Below are 20205 nucleotides of genomic sequence, written 5' to 3'. Positions count from 1 at the left end.
GCCTCCGTTACTATCAAGAATTGTGCAAAAAATTGGCAAATATCCGCATACTTGCTTTTTTCCATACGCGCGGAAAAATCGGTCACGAGAATTTTTCATCGAGCGGCCATTTTGAATCCTTGTCATTTTCTTTCGCGGCCCTTCATTTGTATGTAACATATGTTGATTGAAACAAATTCATGTACAGCCTTTTATAATAAACAGTTCTATGTACTACAAACTTGTCAAGTTTAATGAACATGCACCACATGAAATTACAAAAAACCTAAATGTGTTTATTGAGCAGTAGTTGCAGGTGTTAAGGCTATGACATTTCCTCAGGCGAGCGCGGACGGAACCGGGTGAGGAATGAATAGACATTTACAGTACGTAGCGACATTATGAGCGAAGTGCTTGGCGTGTTGTTTTTATCTTCCGCAGCATTAAATAAGCACTCGACCGTGTCCGAGGTAGAGGGAAACAGCGGCGGAAGATGGGTCACTTGTCTCGGGTGAGCACCATGTGAGTGAGAGCCACCAGGGCGTCCCTCTCGGGCGACGGACGCAGTCGGCTGACGTGGCGGACCGCTTCCTGGCAGTAGCGACGCGCCAGGAAGTTGGTCTGCTGCACGCCGTCACTCTGCAAAAAATTAATCAATAATGCTTACAGATGACTTGTAATAACCGAAAAAGTGAACATTTTTCTTAAGAGGCTGGTGTCTACCTGTAAGACAAATTTCCACGCTCGCTCCACGTCGCCTTTGCGGCTGAAGCGTCTCATGATCATGACGTGCAGCTCCGGAAACTGAAAAGGCGGCCATTAGGTTTCGACTTGGACCGGTATGAACGAGACCGTATTCTTTTGGGGTCTGACCTGCTGACAAGCGAACAAGACGGGCCCCGTGGCCAAACCCAACTTGAGGTCGGCGGCCGACGGTTTCCCCAGCTGGCTAGCGCCCGCCGTGAAGTCCAGCACGTCATCCACTAGCTTAAAAAAAAAAAAAAAAAAAAAAATGACTGTCCGCGGGTCCTTTAAAAAGTCATAAAGGGGAATTTTTGATGTAACACTGATAAAAGTACAGCTCATGGTTTTTATTAAGAACTGGATGACTGTTGTGAGTTAAAATGTCCACTCGATGGCACTACGTGATCGGGCATTGCACTAAAAGTGGGGGCATGAGCGTTGCATTTTGGAAGATGGAGATGCTATGAACGCTAATGCTAGCGTGACCAAGACTCGGACTAAAGGGAAACTGGTAATAGTTTTAGAATAATAACTTGTTCAATTTTATGTACATGGGACCATAAAAGGTTGATTTTGTTGCAGACGAGTTCCAGACTGCTCTAATGGGCGAATTACTTTTGAGTTATTCTGTGTGATTCAAGACTCCGGTGAGTTGCTACGCTAACTGTTATGGGATAGACACGTTTTCCTGTAGAGTTGAGTTACAAAATCGGGTCTTTTCTGTGTCTAAAAAATTCAAGGAAATTGGAAATACTAAGATTTAAATTTTTCATAAAAATATGTTGATTTATTTCTGGAAAATATTTGCTATATGTGAGCTAGTATCTGTCACTGTATATACTTCATGAACAAATTGTTTTAGAAATGACCTATTTGGACCAGTATTGGAAATTTTATGTGATACATATGAGAAAAGAGATGCCATGCTATACAATATACAGGCATGAAAATCTAACCTTTTTGAAGTCAAAAAATGTGTAGATCGGAGGCGAAAATTTTTAAGGGAAGGTTGTCGGGAGATATTTTTAATGTCGATGTCGAATGCTTGGTATGCAAGTGGGGAAAGCAGCACAAAGCCAAAAAAGTGCTCCAGAATGGCCAAAACAAGACAACAAGACGTATTTCAACGAAACAAAGAAGTGTTGTGTCCTGTCTCTTCAATGCCAAGCATGGCGGCACGTCGGTTTCTAGTTTGAATAGTGAATATAGTAGTTCCTTCATGGTGAGCACACGTATTATCTCCGGTTTTCTGTGGTCAATCGTTGCCAAATAAAGACTGAGGGAGGGGGTAAAATCCACGCTTTTGAGTCATGTTGAGGGTTTAGGTTAGGCCAGTACTTCTCACATAGTGGGGCCACCCTCCCAGTTCAAATGAATTGGACCACTACTAGTGAACTCCAATTTACAGCAGAAGGATGAAGTTTTTTTGTTGTTGTTTTTTTTGGGGGGTTTTGTAGAATATCCTAGAATGATTTCCTCTATCGCATTATCGTGAGCTTAGTATCGCAAATCGTATCGTATTGTAAGGTTTGGAGCCGAAATGAATACTCACGTAATTCAAGTTTAAAAACTGATCCGAGTAATTGTATTCACCTCGAGAAATCGTTGAATTTTGACAGCTCTAAGCATCACGCTTTGCTTGGACTACTTTTAATGCGGGACAACGCGCTGATGTCACGTGCGTAGAGGAAGAATTAAAAAAAAAAAAAAAAAATTACTGCAGCTGACAGCCGCCACAAACGACACCGATGTTCCTAAAAACTAGCCCACATGATGCTACGCTGGTAGCGGGTAGTGTCTGATGCGTCTCATAGAGATCACATGTCTGTTGAACTAGATGCGAAATTACAGTCAGCGGCGTTGGTAAACAGCTGCCATCTTAAAGCAGTAGAGCGCTATGCGCTAATAAATAAGGTTAACGTTACTGTCACTCGCTCATGTCAACGTTAGCCCTGCGGAGGGCTAGGTTTCTATTATGACCACTGTCGATGCGTGGCTAACGTGTCTTACATACAGGCTTTAACATAACATAACACTGTGGAGTGATGAGGGTGTAAAATAAACTTAATAATGCTAACTATTAATTTTAGCTCAGTAGTCATTGCTGGATAAAACACCAAGTAGCACTGGTCCCTAATGTGCTCCAATACAGCCTGTATCATACATTTATTTTGAACACTGCAAAAACTCAATCCTATCAGGACTTACGGCTTAGACTAACTTAAAAAATAGCTTGACACAAATAGAAATTCAATAGAAACGTGAGGAAAAAACCCTAACTTTTAAGCGATGTGTGTTATCAAGCATAATGGCATTTTTGGGTAAGAAAAAAAAAATATATATATATATATTAGGGATGTCAAAATTTTCGAGTTAACGGGCGGTAATTTTTTAAATTAATCATGTTAAAATATTTGACGCAATTAACGCACATGCCCCGCTCAAACAGATTAAAATGACAGCACAGTGTAATGTTCGCTTGTTACTTGTTTTTTGGTGTTTGGCGCCCTCTGCTGGCGCTTGGGTCCAACTGATTTTATGTGTTACATCATGAGTGAGCATGGTGTTATTATATAACATTGGCGGGCTACTAGTTTAGTTTTTTTATTGAAAATTTTACAAATTTTAATAAAACAAAAATATTAAGAGGTGTTTTAATATAAAATTTCTATAACTTGTACTAACACTTATCTTCTAAGAACTACAAGTCTATCCATGGATCGCTTTAACAGAATGTTAATGTTAATGCCATCTTGTTGATTTATTGTTATAAAGAACAAATACAGTACTACAGTAATCTTGTCTTTCCATTCCAACAATAATTTACAGAAAAATATGGCATATTTTATAGATGGTTTGAATTGCGATTAATTAATTTTTAAGCTGTAATCAACTCGATTAAAAATTTTAATCGTTTGACAGCCCTAATATATATATATGTTTTTTGAATGAAAAGAGTGAATTAGTTTTTTTTTATTTTTATGAGTTACATCTGAGATGCAATTGTTGGCTGTTTGCAACAATGTACATCGAAAATAGTCATTGATTAACTGAAAATGGTTCAATATTAGATGAAATGTCTTGTTTTCTCATGTATATTTATAATTGCTCTTCGCCTAAAAATAAGTTTTATCCGATTAATCGATAGAATTTTCAATTGATTACTAAAATATTCGATAGCTTCAGCCCTGGTAAGGTTCCCATCCCTGCAAAGTCCGCAGAAAGACTTTTTCATTAGGGACAATGGCGGTCAAAGCCGTCAAGTCGCACTGAGCTGAGAAAAACACCAGTTTCAGTGAAATAAAAGGACTTTTTTAAGGTCTTAAAAAGTATTAAATTTGACTTTTAAAAGGGTTCAAGAACCCTGTTTTACTGTTGTTGTTTTTTTGTGGCCACGCTTACCTGAAATGCGATGCCGACGTTCCTCCCATACTGGTAAGCGATCTCGTGGACATCGGGGTCCGAGTTGACCAGGATGGACACCTGGCGAGGGCGGAGCGCCGTAAGGACCGGGAGGCGGAAAAAAGAGGCGCGGCGTCTGTCGCGGTGCAGACAGAACGTACATACTGCTTTGCAACTGTTGGCGATCAGGCTCGCCGTCTTCTTGAAGGTTTTGTCCAAGTAGTGCTTGAAGCGCTCGCTCTCGTTCTCCTTGGAGCCCAGTTGCATAAATTCGCCTGCCACGACAAATGGGCCAAACGTTTCTTACGATCTTACTCTGAATTGCGGAATTTCTAACGGCGCATTACCTCTGACGAGGTCTTCGATGACCTGCGCCAACACTTTCACCACGGTGATGTCGCCGATGCGAGCCAGCGCCATGGAGGCGGCCGACAGGATGAAATCTCCCGCCAAGATGGCCTTCGGGAACACGACCGAATCAAATGGGGCGCGGGGCCAAATCCGCCGGGGCGTACCTTTTTCTCGCCCCACACGTCGTTGATGGTCCTCTTTCCCCGCCGCTCGTCCGAGCCGTCGATGACGTCGTCGTGCACGAGGCTGGCCGTGTGGATCATCTCCGAAATCATGGCCACGGCGCGCTGGCCGGGGAGCAAGTCTCTGAAGGGAAAACGGACGTCAATCCTGACTGGCGCCGACGTATACGGTCGAACGATTTTACCCTTCTTGGTTGCTGTGGATGTTGAGGGCGCGCGCCATCAGGACGACGATCATGGGACGAATGGCTTTGCCCTTTCCGTCAAAGTAGTAATCGCATAAAGACTTGAGCTCCTCTTTGGACACGAACAATTCCTGGGGAAAAATGGACGGTCGGCGTCAACGGAGAAGCCCGCTCGTGTGCGGAACGCTCGCGCGTTACCTTTTTAATGTCGTCGTATAAACTGCTCAAGTCTTTCTGCGCGAGCGTGAAGGGATCTTTGGGTTTGGCGTCGCTGTGGATCCTCCTCCACGAACAAGCCGGATACTTGCGCCTGCGTGAATGAGGTTATTATATCCAATCCAATAAAATATCCGTCGGAATGGCGTGATCGGCCATCACCTGGCGAGAGATAAGGATGTGCCCGTTGACCTCTGATCCATCTTCTGGTTTAATTGTAAAGCTGGCACCAGCTAAAACACAAAGACTTGTCAACTCTGTATATTTGATGATGAAAAAAGTTCACTTGTGCATGACAGGGTTAAATAAACTTTTAGTCACCTCGGATTTTTTTGAATCACCTTAGTAAAGATACATTAGCACGCACAGGTGACAAACTGAAAACATTTTTGTGACAAACTGAAAACATTTTTTGTATCTAAATGAATGAAAGTCTAAATGTGTTTTAAATTAATGACACGAAGTGACCTCGCAAATTTAGTAACAGGAAGCCAAGTGACAGCCTCGTTGCAGGCCACGGAAGCCAGAACAGATGACCTTCCTCCTTCCCTTCCCTCGCCCGGCACGCTCACCTCGTTTGCTAGCCGCGACTTCCAGGCCGTCGGCCCCGCGAACGCGACCGCGGCGGCTCCGGACCCGGGCAAGTCCCGCCGCGCCACCCGACGTAGAGTCGCGGCGGCACGGCCGACGAGCCACCTCTGGCATTGCCGCCACAGTGGGCCCGCCATGTTTGCCGTGGGGAGGGACAAGGGCGAGCCGCGTACGACACGGGAAGCGGAAGTCGTCGAGAAGTGTGAAAGCTAACCCGTAGCAGCCGACAGTAACGAAACATTTAGATGTAGACGAACAAGAAAAATGAAGAAGACGTATATTGGATACTCTAACGAAGATTGTGTCGTAACAGGATTAAAAATCTCCACTCGCTTGGGCGACTTTGCCACGTTCAATATGGCGCCGTAAAGGGGACGGAATGTTTGCTAGGTAAATGCAACTTTGCCACCTCCAATATGGCGCTGTATGGGGCGTTGACGAGTTCGCGGCTGAATTCTATCATTTCATTTTTGTTAAAAGATGCCTTCTAAAAATGGTCTTTTTTTGTTAACTGCCTACGTGGTCTTTAAAAATGTAAATGCCTTACCATACATGGTCTTTTTAAAACCTAACCCTTAAAAAGATGACTTCATATACATGGTCTTATTTTTTTTGCAGAAAGATGCCTTACTATATTGTAATTAAAAATACCTTACTATACATGGTCATTTTTTTAAAAAGATGCCTTCCTATACATTTTTTTTTAAAATAAAGATGCCGAACTACACATGGTCTATTTTTTTTAACAAGATGTCTTACTATACATAGTCATTTTTTAAAAAGATGCCCTACTAAACATGGGCATTTTTTGGCATAAAGATGCCTTAGTATACATGGTCTTTTTTTTAAAAAGATGCCTTATTATGTATGGTCTTTTTTTTTTTTTTTTTTTTTAAAGACACCTTGCTATACATGGTCCTTTTTTAAAATAAAGATGCCGAACTCTATATGGTCATTTTTTGCATAAATATGCCTTATTATACATGGTCTTGTTTTGTGTTTTTATTTTTTATTATTATTTTAAAGTTGCCTTACTATACATGGTTATTTTTTAAATAAAGATGCCTTACTGTACATAGTCTTTTTTTTTTTTTTAAGATGCTTTACTATACATGGTCATTTTTTAAATATAGATGCCTTACTATACATGTTTTTTTTGTTTTAAATATAGATGCATTCCTAAACATGGTCTTTTAATGTTTTTTTTTTTTAAGATGCCTTACTATACATGGTCATTTTTTGCATAAAGATGCCTTACTATAGATTTTTTTTTAAATATAATGCCATGGTCATTCTTAAAAAAAGATGTCTTACTAAACGGCCATTTTTTTGGCATAAAGATGCCTTACTATAGTCATTTTTTTAAATATAGATGCTTTACTGTACATGGTCTTTTAATTTAAAAAAAAAATGCTTTACTATTATATGGTCATTTTTTGCATAAAGATGCCTTACTATACAGTTTTTTTTTATTTTTTTTTTTAATATAGATGCTTTACTATAGATTTTTTTTTTAATGTAATGCCATGGTCATTCTTAAAAAAAAAGATGCCTTACTATACAAGGTCATTTTTTTGCATAAAGATGCCTTACTATACATGTCATTTTTTTAAATATAGATGCCTTACTGTACATGGTCTTTTAATTTAAAAAAAAAAAAAAAACTTTGCTATAAAGTCATTTTTTGCATAAAGATGCCTTACTATGCATGTTTTTTTTTTTTTTTTTAATATAGATGCCTTACTATAGATGGTCATTTTTTACATAAAGATGCCTTTCTATACGTTTTTTGTTTTTGTTTTGTATTTATAAAGATGCCTTACTATACATGGTCATTTTTTGCATAAAGATGCCTTACTATACATGGTCTTGTATTTTTTTTTTTTAAAGTTGCTTTACTATACATGGTCATTTATAAAAAAAAAAAAGATGCCTGACTAAAAATGTGCATTATTTTACATGAAGATGCCTTACTATACATGGTTATTTTTAAAATATAGATGCCTTTCTATGCATGGTCTTTTAGATTTTTAACTATATAAGGTTATTTTTTGCATAAAGATGCTTTACTACTTTTTTTTTTTTTGCCTTAATGTACATGGTCATTAAAAAAAAAAAAAGCCTTACTAAATATGGGCATTTTTTTGCATAAAAATGCCTTTCTATACAAGTTTCTTTTTTTTAAAGATGCCTTACTATACATGGTCATTTTTGCATAAACATGCCTTACTATAGATTTTTTTTAATATAATGCCATGGTCTTTTTTTTTTTTTTTTTTAAAAGATGCCTTACTATACATAGTAATTTTTTAAAAATATAGATGCCTTACTGTACATGGTCTTTTTGAAAAGATGCCTTACTATACATGGTCATTTTTTGGCATAAAGATGCCTACCTATAGATTTTTTTTAATATAATGCCATGGTCATTTAAAAAAAAAAAAGATGCCTTACAATAGAGTCATTTTTTTAAATATAGATGCCTTGGTCTTTTTTTTAAGTTGCCTTACTATACATGGTCATTTTTTGCATAAAGTTGCCTTAATATACATGGTCAACTTTTTAAAAACTAAATTGTTTAATCCCTTACCATACATGTTTTTTTTTTTTTTTTGCCAAATTATAGCCATGATGACACAAGACACAAGTGCAAATAAAAGTTTATTTGCAAACAATAAAAAGCAAAGTAAAATCCACTGAACGTTCACCCTTGACTCAAGGTCAAAGTTCAATTGCGCACTGACCCAAACCGTTCACGTGTCGCCCCCAAGTGGTAAAACAAACGTAATAAGACAATTCCAACCCGCGCTATAATCGTCCCTTCCTCCTTCTGAGCAATTTGCAGACATTTTAACCGGTAAACAAAAGCGACATCATCAGTGCGCCAAACAAAGACAAAAGAAACCAGTGCTTTTTTTCCCTCCAACTCGTAGGCCGCCACGGTCGGCAAAGGACTTCCCGACGACGGCGCCGGACCCTCGTCTCTATCAGCAGTTGACATTAGTCGTGAAAATCTAAATGATCAGTGTCATCTCAAGCGTTCCGTACGACACGTGTGTCACGTGGAAGAAGAGTTCAGCATCTTAAAAAGTTCTTTTGCGGGGATGGGAAGAAAAAACAAAAAACAAAAAAAATGGCGTATCGGCACTGGCAGTCGGCGGGCGCAGTCACTCGTCGGAACCGGCCGAGCGCTTCCTGTTCCGTTTGCGCGGGGACCTTTTGGGAGACGCTTTGTCTGAGGAACCCGAAACACAAATTCACATTAGCGTGTTCAAAACTTCATACGGTCCGGCAAAATCCAACACGCGAGTGGCAATGTACCGATACGTCGCTATACTTTGTATGCCGACGGGTTATCGATAGGCGTCGGTTCATTCGACGTCGCGACTACCGCTTCAGATGGATCGGACGTTTAGCGCAGTCATGGCAGAGCGTGAGTAGAGTATATAGCGGATGCTTTGACATTGATCATAGAAGAAATCATCTCAGTTGAGAAATAGGACAGTTATGACTTGGCGGGGCGCCGTTTTGATAAAGGCAATGAAAGCTTTTTTCGTGCTTCTGCCGTCCACTGAAATGAGTAGACGTCTAATCTATTTGAACAGGAAGAGTGGCAGCGAATCAACCAACGAACTGAGTGACGATTAGGCCTGTCGCAATAACAAATTTTAGTAAGCGATATATTGTCTTCTAAATTATTGCCAATATGCGATATTATTGTCAATTTTTTTTTAAACCAATTCAACTACTAATGTAGTGACATTTAGAGCTGCCAAACGATTAAAATTTTTAATCGAGTTAATTACAGCTTAAAAATTAATTAATCGCAATTCAAACCATCTATAAAATATGCCATATTTTTCTGTAAATTGTTGTTGGAATGGAAAGACAAGATTACTGTAGTACTGTATTTGTTTATTATAACAATAAATCAAGAAGATGGCATTAACATTCTGTTAAAGCGATCCATGGATAGAAAGACTTGTAGTTCTTAAAAGATAAATGTTAGTACAAGTTTTAGAAATTTTATATTAAAACCCCTCTTAATGGTTTGGTTTTAATTATTTGTAAAATTTTCAATCAAAAAAATAAACTAGTCGCCCGCCATTGTTGATGTCAATAATTACTTACACAATGCTCACGGGTGCTTAAGCCCATAAAATCAGCTGCACCCAAGCGCCTGCAGAGGGCGACAAAACTCCAAAAAACACAAGTAACAAGTGGACATTGTGACACTGTGCTGTCATTTTAACCTGTTTGAGCGGGGCATGTGGGTTAATTGCATCAAATATTTTAACGTGATTAATTTTAAAAAATTAATTACCGCCCGTTAATGCGATCATTTTGACAGCCCTAGAGACAATGCACCCTTATAAATCACCCATTCAAATGCAATACATTGTTATTCTTAAATAAAACAAACACACACAATGTATAACGAGTCATTTGAAAGCTAGCCACGTGCAGAATATGAAATTCAGTACCCCTGCAATTTTGTCAGGTCATGCTCAATTTCTCCTGGAAAATGATTGCAATTCCAAATGCTTTGGAAGTAATATCTTCGTTTATTTTGCTTGCAATGAAAAAACACAAAAGAAAATAATTAAAAAAAAAAAATCATTATCATTTTACGCAAAACTATAAAAACGGGCCAGACAAAAGTATTGGCACCCTTTGAAAAATCATGTGATGTTTCTCTAATTTGCGTAATTAACAGCACCTGTTACTTACCTGTGGCACATAACAGGTGGTTGCAATAACTAAATCACACTTGCAGTCAATTAAAATGGATTCAAGTTGACTCAACCTTTGTCCTGTGGACTTGAGAGTACCACATTGAGCATGGAGAAAAGAACCAAGACCAAAGGACTGTCTGAGGACTTGAGAAGTAAAATTGTGAAGAAGCATGGGCAATCTCAAGGCTACAAGTGTATCTCCAAAGACCTGAATGCTCCTGTGTCTACCGTGCACAGTGTCATCAATTAGTGTAAAGCCCATGGCACTGTGGCTGACCTCCATTGATGTGGACGGATTGGAGAGAGATTTCAACGAAAGATTGTGCGGATGGTGGATAAAGAACCTTGACGAACATCCAAACGAGTTCAAGCTGTCTCGCAGTCCAAGGGTACAACAGTGTCAACCCGTACTATCCGTCAGCGTCTGAATGAAAAGGGATCCTACCCAGGAAGACCTCACTTCTGACCCAGAGACATAAAAAAGCCAGGCTGGATTTTGCCAAAACTTACCTGAGAAAGCCAAAAACCATTTTGAAAGAACGTTCTCTGGTCAGATGAGACAAAAGTAGAGCTTTTTGAGAAAAGGCATCAACATAGAGTTTACAGGAAAAAAAAAAAGACTAGGCCTTCAAAGAAAAGAACACTGCCCAACAGTCAAACATGGGGGAGGTTCCCTGATGTTTTGGGGTTTGCTTTGCTACCTCTGGCACTGGACTGCTTGATCGTGTGCATGGCATTATGAAGTCTACAGACAAATTTTGCAGCATAATGTAGAAAGCTGGATCTCTCTCAGAGGTCATGGGTCTGCCAGCAAGACAATGAGCCAAAACACACTTCAAAAAGCAATAGAAAATTGTTTGAGCAGCCTTCAAATGTCAGAGACCTGGAGCAGTTGGTCTCAAATTCCAGCAGAAACTCATTGATGGATACCGGAAGCAGTTGTTCGCTGTTATTTTGTCTAAAGGTTGTGTTACCAAGTATTAAGCTTAGGGTGCCAATACTTTTGTCCGGAACATTTTTGGAGTTTTGTGTAAAATGATCATGATTTCATTTTTTTCCCATTCTCTTTTGTGTTTTTTTTTTTTTCATGGCAAGCAAAATAAATGGATATTACTAGCAAAGTAGGAGTGGAAACCTCTTGTTACCTCACGATACGATACGATTTGTGATACAAAGCTCACGATAGTGGTGATCTGACAATATGGCGATACAACGATGATCAATACATTGGTCAGGAAATCATTCTAGGATATTTTACAAACTAATTAACAGAAAAACAAGCTTCTGCTGCGAATTGAAATGAGTTTATCACTACTAGACGTCCAATCTATTTGAAGTGGGAGGGTGGGATCGAACGTCTATGGCCGTCATTGGCAGCCAATGCCAGGCAAGGAGGCCATTTAAGGTCATTTAACTGTTGATTTTCAGTTACTTCCTGTTGATTTGGGGGTATTTTATGGGTCACTTCCTGTTTATTTTGAGTTACAGAACAGGAAGTGACCTGGGAATCACCCAAATGAATAGGCAGTGACTAAAACTTAACAGGAAATGCCCTGAAAATCGGACAGAATGACTGAATGCTCTGGTTTCGAATGAACAAATGTTCCCAGTCTAAATGGATTGGTCGTCGAGCACCGTCAATGCAGCCTTAGAGTTATGAAGGAAGATTTTGGTAGCAACTTGTTGGTTCCTTTTTTTTCATCTCGATTCTTGGCAGGAGAATATCAATAACCTTTTGGAATATAAAGTATTTCGATATTTTGTCACCCCCCCATATCAAAGTATTTGTAATTGTAATATTTTCCTGGGAGAAATTGAGCATGACCTGACAGAATGGCAGGGGTGCCAATACTTTTGGCCAGCACTCCATATGCTTTTATTTTGAAATGTTCACCGGAAGTACGTTCGCCAAGCTGCTAACCGAAAGTTTACACTCCGTAAAAAGAGTATACTTCACTTCATGCATGTGGTGTCAGCAACAGATTTTGTTTTTCATTTGCAAATGCTGTTAACCGCTGATTTTTCATGTTGAAAGTGTCACCTTTTAACCGCAAGTTTGCATTTTGGACAAGACTGCCCAATGTTTTATAGCAGGCTAAAGTGGTTAGTACGTTGTCCCTTTACCCCATTGGCCTCAATGTAGCAATGATAATGTTTTACAGTGTTTAATATAGATGTGTTTCTTCTTTCTCTAATTCTATGGTGTGTTGATGACCAATAAACATCTGCGAAAGGAACAGGAGTCTCATATGCCATCATTACGCACGTGGCGATGTAACACAGCCGTGAAAATAAGCGCCCTTATTTTTATTTACCGTGCGATAAATGGACTTTTTGCATATTGCGACAGGCTTAGTAACGACGGACTTTTTCAGACGCGACAATGCTTCTCACCTCTGCGACTCTGCACTGAAGGCGTGACGGGAAACAGGAAGTGAAAGAGCAGACAAAGTGAGTGACAAACAGGAGGAATAAAAACCACAGACTAGACAAAAATAGAGCTGAAGAGCAAAGCGGAGCTGGTGGCCGGCCGTCGGCGTCTTACTGATCTGGTTGAGCGTTTCTTGCGGGATCCAGCTGAGATCCACGTCGTTGTGCCCGGACGTTCCCATTTCCACTTTGGCGGCCGGACGCCGCCTCTGCGGACAGACGTGGGAACGGCACGTCACGTCACGCCGACCGACCTAAAAGCGAGCGGATTTTGGCATCTACCTTTCGAGACTCCAGCAGCTGGTGAAGGCCAACGATGACCAGCAGGCCCAGTCCGGACAGGAACACGTACATGAAGATGCTGCATGCGTGCGTCAGTCAAAAAAATAGAAAAACATATTTAAAAATGTTTTCTTTTTTAAATAAATAAACTTCAAATACGAATGGAGGATTTGATTTCTCACGTCTCTCCGTCGAGTCCGTCCTCCTTCTCGGTGACGGTGACCGTCTGGTTGAAAACGGCGTCCTGGAAGATGTTCCCCTGCTCAAAAAGAACCACGTCAATCCACGGCGTCCAGGAAGACGTCCGCTTAGCCGCGTCGCGCTCACGTTGGCGTCCTTGTAGTTGAGGTTCACCACCAAACCGAAAGGGCGCCCGCCCATGGGCTCCGCCGGGATGAAGGAGTACTCGAAGGTGGCCTGGCGACCGGGCGGCACCGCCGTGCCCAGCTGCAGCGCCGTGAAGTTCTGGATATAGTACTGATAGTCCTGCCCCGAGGAATGGTGTCAAAGATCAGCTTGAGCCATTTTCAAGTACAGGTAGTCCCCGGATTTCAACGTACCCAACTTATGTGGAGTCTCCACTGCCATTATGTCTCCTTTTTTTTTTTTTTTACCTATGTCTACTTTTGTGATAAACGCTTTTATTTTGCCGCAGGAAGCGCCGAGAGTGTACAGTGGTATGAAAAAGTATCTGAACCTTTTGGAATTTCTCACATTTCTGCATAAAATTACCTCCAAATGTGATCTTTGTCAAAATCATACAGATGAAAGTACAGTGTCTCCTTTAACTAAAACAACCCTCCCAGTTCAAATGGATTGGACATCTACTAGCAATAAACTCATTCCAATTCACAGCAGAAACTTGTTTTTATTCGTTTTTTGTAGAAAATCCTAGAATAATTTCCTGACCGATGTATTGATAATCGTTGTATCGCCATATCGTCTGATCATCGTTATCGTGAGCTTTGTATCGTAAGGTACCAAGAGGTGCCCACTCTGAACGGTAATTGTATTTTATTTTTTATTTCTGCAAGTGTTGATGTCACGAGCAGCTGAATAAAGTCAGTCAACCACACGGACGTCCGACATCGTCATTTCGGAGCTTACCTCGCTGTCTAGCTAGGACTTAGCTCCAACGTCTTGGCGAGGACAGTGCAATGACGTATATGACGAGTCATTTTTGGATAGTGATTATGAGATTTGGGGTGGGGGGTTATTTAGAGGTACTTACAGGGTTCATTTCTATTTACGCAGAAATTTAAGTCATGTCGCCAGTGTAGGAATGGAGCTTGTTCGTAAACCGGGGACTAATTGTATTGGCGCCGAAACATCAGCCATTCCTTCTGGTTTAAATGGCTATCACTGTCAATAGTATGTAACAAGTTCAATACTATTTCTAAAAAGCCAGGTAATTAGGCTGCAACCAGTCTCTTTTTTTGTCTCTCTTAATATTGAAAAGTATCTTAATGCATTCTGACCTGCGGATATCGGAAGGACGCGTCCAGGGAGTCCACCACAAAGTCCTCAGAACCTTTATTGGTGAAGCCCAGCAGGAACTTGACCACGTCGTTGGCGGGAAAGTCTACCGCACCACATTTCAATCACTTGACGCCGAGCCGACGCCAAAGCGCTCGCTCGCTCGCTCACCAACCTTCGCCTTTGACGAACAAAATGGCGGTGTCCGCATTGGGCGAGGCCTGCATCTCGCCCGCCGACAGCCCCTCCTCTTCCTCGTCCTCCCTTTCTTCCGTCTGAATAGACAAAAAGTCGTTTAGCGGGCGCGGCACATCGACGGCAGGGCGTTCCTTCTCCTCACCAGTTCGGCGTTCTCGTCGTCTTCCACTTCGGCTTCGTCGTCCTCGTCGTCGGGCGGCGCCTCGTCCACCGCGTCTTCCTCCGCCTCCGTGGCCTCCTCGTCCTCCGTCAGGTCCTCGGCGCGGACCAGCGGTCCTGCGTGCAAAAATTTCCTTACTCGCGTATGGTGCCATCTTTTATCAATGGATTTCAGGCTTTTGGATGTTTAGCACCGCCCACTGGCAACTGATTTTTAGTTTGGTTTCAAACTGTATTCATACGAGCAATATCTTGTTTTCTGCACAGATAAGTGTCCAAGCAATATCTATGTGTGAAGCAATTCCAGGACAAACTTTGCACTTTTCTCCGATTGTGTTGATGAGATTAGGGGAAGGCATTCGACTGTTGACCCCTTGAGCAATTGAACTTTTTAAATTGAACATTTAAACTACAACTGATCTTGGTCGGGTTTTTTCCCGGGAATACATTAGGAAAGCCTTAATATTTATGTTGGAATCAATGGATTTGTTTGCTACAATGGAAGCACTTAGCTTGCGGCTAGCAGGAAGGACACGTCATTCTAGATGAAGCAAAGTCACTTAAATTATCACGTGAGCACAAAGCACGTGTGATATTATTGACACTTAAGGTACAAACTGTCGTTCTGTATTTCAGAAGTCGTCATATTAAAAATATTTCCTTTAAACAAAGGCAGCAATTTTGAGGCACATGTCAAAAGGAGAACAGACGGCCTTCGCCCGGATGCTAAGTTAGCGCTCGCCTTCGCTAGGCAAAAGCATTTAAAATAAATAAATAAACATACAAACCTCTGAAGACGACGTGCGCCGGGAACGCCAACAGCATCACCAAAAGTAACTTAGGTAGAAACGACATCATTTTGTACACCCACTCGCCAGCTGTTCATTCACACGAAACAGCGGAGCAGACTCAGAGACGTCCGCCTGCCTTTCTTCTTCGTTACTCGGCTTCTTCTTCGAGACTGCACCTAGCAAATTTGCTGACTGCTGCCACCTGGTGGAGATATCGCACACTTGCAATGGTGTACCGCAAGCAACACTTTTTTTTTTAACAACAAGATAGACAGAACAAACAACAATACAAACAAAAAATAAACAGGAGGACAATCAACAATACAAACCAAAAAAAGAAAAGAAAACAAACACAAATATGCCAGGGGGCATAAATATTTCAAACATTGCACATCAGAGAAAAAAAATCAATGAATAAGCCAAACTATTCACAAAAAAAGTTTTAGCTTTCAACAAATATTAAATATTTTTTCCGCTTTCAGATTCGACTTTTTATCAGATTTATGTAGCAAACAGTTTCATTATGAAAGTGAGAAAAAGATGGTAACCGCTTGCTAAATTTACATTTGTGGAGGCAGAATTTTGATAACAAAATGAGTAGATTATTAATAAAAACATTTTCATTCCTGAGTGTTTTATAAAAACAAAAAATGACATTTTCCCATTTGAGTTTGAAGTCCATATGTAGATTCCTGTCAATCAACTTGCAAAAATATTTCCAAAATTTATTGGAACAAGAGCAGGTCCATTATTATTATCTATGACTAATTTTGAAAGAGACTCTGATCTTATTAGTCAACAGGAACATGTTGGGGATAGTCCATACCTTAGACCAAATGACATCTCCAACAAATTGAATCCAAAAAGATTTAACATACAGTGTGGATCTCAGTTGATTCAGAAAAAGCAATCGAACATATCTATTACAATTTTTGTTATGTAGCAAACAAAATTTCCCCACACTCGAGTCTAGTATATTTGGAGGAGATGAATTTTGTAATGGCAAGTTCACATTTAATGATACCTGAAGGAATTGCATCATAAACAAATCGCATGCATATTGCTGAGGTCTAACTGGGAACTGAAAATAATCCCAAAACTCTGCGTAAGACATAAGGTGCCCGTTGCTTTTAAAAAGTTGGAACACAAAAATGATTTTATTTTGCACCCAATTGTCTAAGAATAAAGATTTGTTTTTAATACCGCAAGCAACATGTCACTTTTGCTCATTAATATCATGACGTTAGCAATTGTTGCTACGCGGGTCAACTTCCCGTATCTCACAAATAGTAAATGCGTGGAAATAGCGTATGAACGAGATGTTTACTGAGCTAAACCTACCAATTCTGTCCGAAAATGATGTCCCTCGTGACAAATTCACTGGTAAAGATGTGGAAGAACATACAACTGTTCAGTTAAAAAGACCACTTGAGTGTCGAGGGCTGAAAAAGACGGGGATAAAGAGCCGACCTGATCACGGGTTAGCTTTTTTATCGACACCTTTTTCTTGTGTGCATAGCCTTACGCCACATTCTCCTGTTTCAACAATCTATCCTTTACCACCATATGCCCTGTCTTTCTTATATTATATCCTCTGGTTGTCTTACGTCTTTGACAGTTCTCTGGGGCAATTTAGATTGCTATTTTTGAGTAGCAATCGCAAATGCTACTCAGTGACAGCCAGTGTTGTTAATCTTACTGAAAAAAAGTAATTAATTATAGTTACAAATTACTTCTCCCAAAAAGTAATTGCGTTACTAACTCAATTACCTGAATGTAAGAGTAATCAGTTACTTGGCAAAGTAATTGGTGATAATTACTTTTTTTTTTTTTTTTTTTTTCAAAAAAAAAAAAAAAAAACATTGGCCCCACTATGTGAAGTTTTTTGTGGAGGTTTTTGGTACAATTGGCCCGAGCCCAATTCTTTACCCTAATTTACCCTTTACCCTGAATCAACTGTTAAAAGTTGTTAAAATTGCTCCCATTATTGCATTAGTTCCCTTCTCTCTACTTTCGACATATGAAAGTTTTTAAAACTGTTTCATCATTTAAAGATAGATTCAAGTCAAGATTTTGCCGATTTAGAAGTATTTTAGATAAAAAGTTACTTAGGTTCGCGAGGAAGGTTCTCTACAACAGAGCCGTCCTAAAAAGCCTACTGCTTTAAGATGGCGGCTGTCATTTTGCATCTAGTTATATCTATATACAGTACATGGGATATCTACCATGTCTACCATATCTACCATAACATGCGGGCGTAGTTTGTCCGGCTATCGGCTAAAACATGTATTATTGGAGCTACCTAGCATCGCGTTTGCTCGGCGTCACAACTTTCTTGCCTCCTCCCCGCTCCTGCTCTGCTCTGTCGTCTCGGTGAGTCCGTCTCCCTCAGACTTTTCGACCAATATAGTAACGCATAGTAACGCATGCCTTTCCGTCCTCAGTAACGGTAACGGCGTTGCCAAGATGAGAAAAGTAATTAATTACATTACCCACTACTGAAAAAAATAACGCCGTTAGTAACGCCGTTATATTGTAACGCCGTTATTAACAACACTGGTGACAGCCAACCAACACTTTTAATTTTTTCATTAACAACAAATCTTAATTCTACAATTTATTTACACTTCCCTCTTACTAAAGTTGTTTTTCATAACAGAAAAGGTAACAGTGGCAGTCAGATAGCATTTTAATTTTTTTCAGGTCATTCATTGTCAGACAGAAGCAGCACGGCAAAGTGCCACGCTAAACAATCAAAAATATCAAAATGGCTTACCTCTTCATCCTCTGAAGTGCCATGCCTCCCAACAAAATGTTTACTGCATTTGAAATGTGAATGGCTTCATCTTGCTGGCGTTAAATGTCCGTGCAAGTTAATCCATTCTTCACATTTTTTCCTCCAAGTTTTTGGTTTTGGGAAACGTATCAAGAAAACATCCTTCGTATGTCGTAATGTCTAGAGTCGTTTCTACAAGTTCCAAGCAGCAGTGTTTGATCGGCATGTTCTTTTTTTTTTTTTTTTCTCCAAGATTACCAGAGAAAATAAGCAGAAATAACATGGATTGTATGTGAGGGCATGTCTATAACAACCCACTTTCTTTAAGTAGGACAGACAGCGAATGTTCACCTTTCGTTCATTCGGCCCTCCCAGTTAAGAGATTAACGTCTAGCGCCGCAATGAAACAGAGCAGTCAGTGATTAAAACCATATTTGTGCTGACAAACGCCATTTTATTTCTCTGATGTATGATGATGTGCCATATGAATTACAGCGATACATTGAGTGCGAGATAATAACATGCCATTAATACGCAGAGTACTTGCAAATAAACTTAAATTCAAATGATCCCAAAACTAAAGAAACAGTTGACTTATGTTCACCAAATTTCTTTGCAATGGTGAAATCAAACAGAATACTAAGACAGACTCCCCCCCCCAAAAATATACTACTAGTTGCACCATTCTACGTAGTTGGCGGGCAACATGCCGGACTTTCCGGTACGCTGCACCGTGCCGTACATCCAACCCTCGTCGATGGGCTGCGCGTTGACAATGACGTCGCCGTCCCTGAAGGAGACCTCGTCGTGGTCTTGCGCCGCGTAGTCGTACAGCGCCCGGTAAACACGCTAGGGGCGAAAACGCGACACCAAAAAAACGGGAATATTTTCCACATTTCATACAAAAGTTACTCTCTGGCTCCATTTAGTGGCAACTCGGTGCTAAGGGACTTGTCGAACGATAAATAAAGGTTCGAAAAATGAGCCTAGAGTTGCCAGAAGGTGGCGCCAAGAGCAGTAATTTACTTTAGCAACGTTTTTAACTCACCATGGCTGATGGTTGTGGCGGCGAAGTGACGGATCGGACGGACGACATGCTGGTTTGATGCATGTAGCCGTGATACGAAGGCTGCACGTGCGCCCCCTGGTGGTACGCTCCGGGAAGCACTGGGGCTGTAACACATAAAGACGCAAAACGTCAAATGATAAAATGTAGTATTTCCATCTATTTTTACGCTACCCTTGTCCCAATCACATTTTTGACTCAGAGTCGCCCAATTCTGAGGAGCTCCTGATAACGAGTTCCGATCCGATGACTCGACGATGAAAATATATAATTAAATATTTCCATATTACGTATATTAGAACTCTTACATGATGCTATCTTACCGTTAGCTTCTCATGAAACCTAGCATAACATTTTCCTACAGGCGGTGTTAACTTCCAATGATGCGGTGTTTTGAGTATAAAATCATTTTGAATTATTATTTTTTTGCTTTGAAGCACTAAAATGAAAAAATACATTTTAAAAACCCAATGTTTTTCAACCGATTCCGATCCTGTGAAATTGAGGTGTTGAGGCTTGATTTTTGATCATTGTTTTACGCAGCTGAATGGAAACAAGCTGCAACTACACGGCCGCCATTGACGGTGACGGACTGCCAATCGGTCGCCATCAATGGTGCTAAAAGGAGATTGATCAGTCCA

General features: G+C 40.4%; 3 protein-coding genes across 7 annotated transcripts in view; all 3 read right to left on the bottom strand.

Moving 5' to 3' along the window:
* Nucleotides 1-7246, bottom strand: pdss1 (prenyl (decaprenyl) diphosphate synthase, subunit 1). Of its 2 annotated transcripts, XM_057824748.1 has the most exons (11): nt 5632-6129; nt 5222-5292; nt 5042-5153; nt 4844-4974; nt 4641-4782; nt 4473-4584; nt 4291-4400; nt 4126-4206; nt 853-966; nt 703-783; nt 13-618 (listed from the first exon to the last, which is right to left on the bottom strand). In XM_057824748.1, the coding sequence occupies exons 1-11, from the start codon at nt 5785-5787 to the stop codon at nt 478-480; spliced, it is 1251 nt and encodes a 416-aa protein (XP_057680731.1). In that variant the 5' UTR covers nt 5788-6129; the 3' UTR covers nt 13-477. The 2 variants fall into 2 exon arrangements, with proteins under 2 accessions (XP_057680730.1, XP_057680731.1); XM_057824747.1 differs by having other exon boundaries at nt 1-618; nt 4126-4400; nt 5632-7246.
* A 1047-nt stretch (nt 7247-8293) lies between these two features.
* Nucleotides 8294-15895, bottom strand: ssr1 (signal sequence receptor, alpha). 2 transcript variants are annotated; one of them, XM_057824749.1, is made up of 10 exons: nt 15720-15895; nt 14915-15048; nt 14750-14849; nt 14577-14680; nt 13426-13584; nt 13281-13357; nt 13099-13177; nt 12932-13025; nt 12781-12795; nt 8294-8885 (listed from the first exon to the last, which is right to left on the bottom strand). In XM_057824749.1, exons 1-10 carry the CDS (start codon nt 15787-15789, stop codon nt 8818-8820), a joined length of 900 nt encoding a protein of 299 aa, XP_057680732.1. In that variant the 5' UTR covers nt 15790-15895; the 3' UTR covers nt 8294-8817. The 2 variants fall into 2 exon arrangements, with proteins under 2 accessions (XP_057680732.1, XP_057680733.1); XM_057824750.1 differs by lacking the exon at nt 12781-12795 and having other exon boundaries at nt 15720-15893.
* Nucleotides 15896-18854: 2959 nt separating this feature from the next.
* nebl (nebulette) overlaps nt 18855-20205 on the bottom strand; it is a 46642-nt gene continuing 45291 nt past the window's right edge. Inside the window, exons 44-45 of one of the 3 annotated variants that reach the window (XM_057824726.1) lie at nt 19547-19671; nt 18855-19347 (exon numbers count right to left, since the gene is read on the bottom strand). In XM_057824726.1, coding sequence (XP_057680709.1) covers nt 19171-19347; nt 19547-19671 — 302 coding nt within the window. In that variant the 3' untranslated portion in view covers nt 18855-19170. The remainder of the gene's footprint in view (nt 19348-19546; nt 19672-20205) is intronic. The other 2 variants (XM_057824727.1, XM_057824728.1) reach the window with 2 other exon arrangements.

The sequence above is a fragment of the Corythoichthys intestinalis genome, chromosome 20 (assembly GCF_030265065.1).
Source record: "Corythoichthys intestinalis isolate RoL2023-P3 chromosome 20, ASM3026506v1, whole genome shotgun sequence".
NCBI lineage: Eukaryota > Metazoa > Chordata > Actinopteri > Syngnathiformes > Syngnathidae > Corythoichthys > Corythoichthys intestinalis.
The sequence above is the reverse complement of the archived record's forward strand: the minus strand, read 5'-3'. Positions and strand labels throughout refer to the sequence as shown.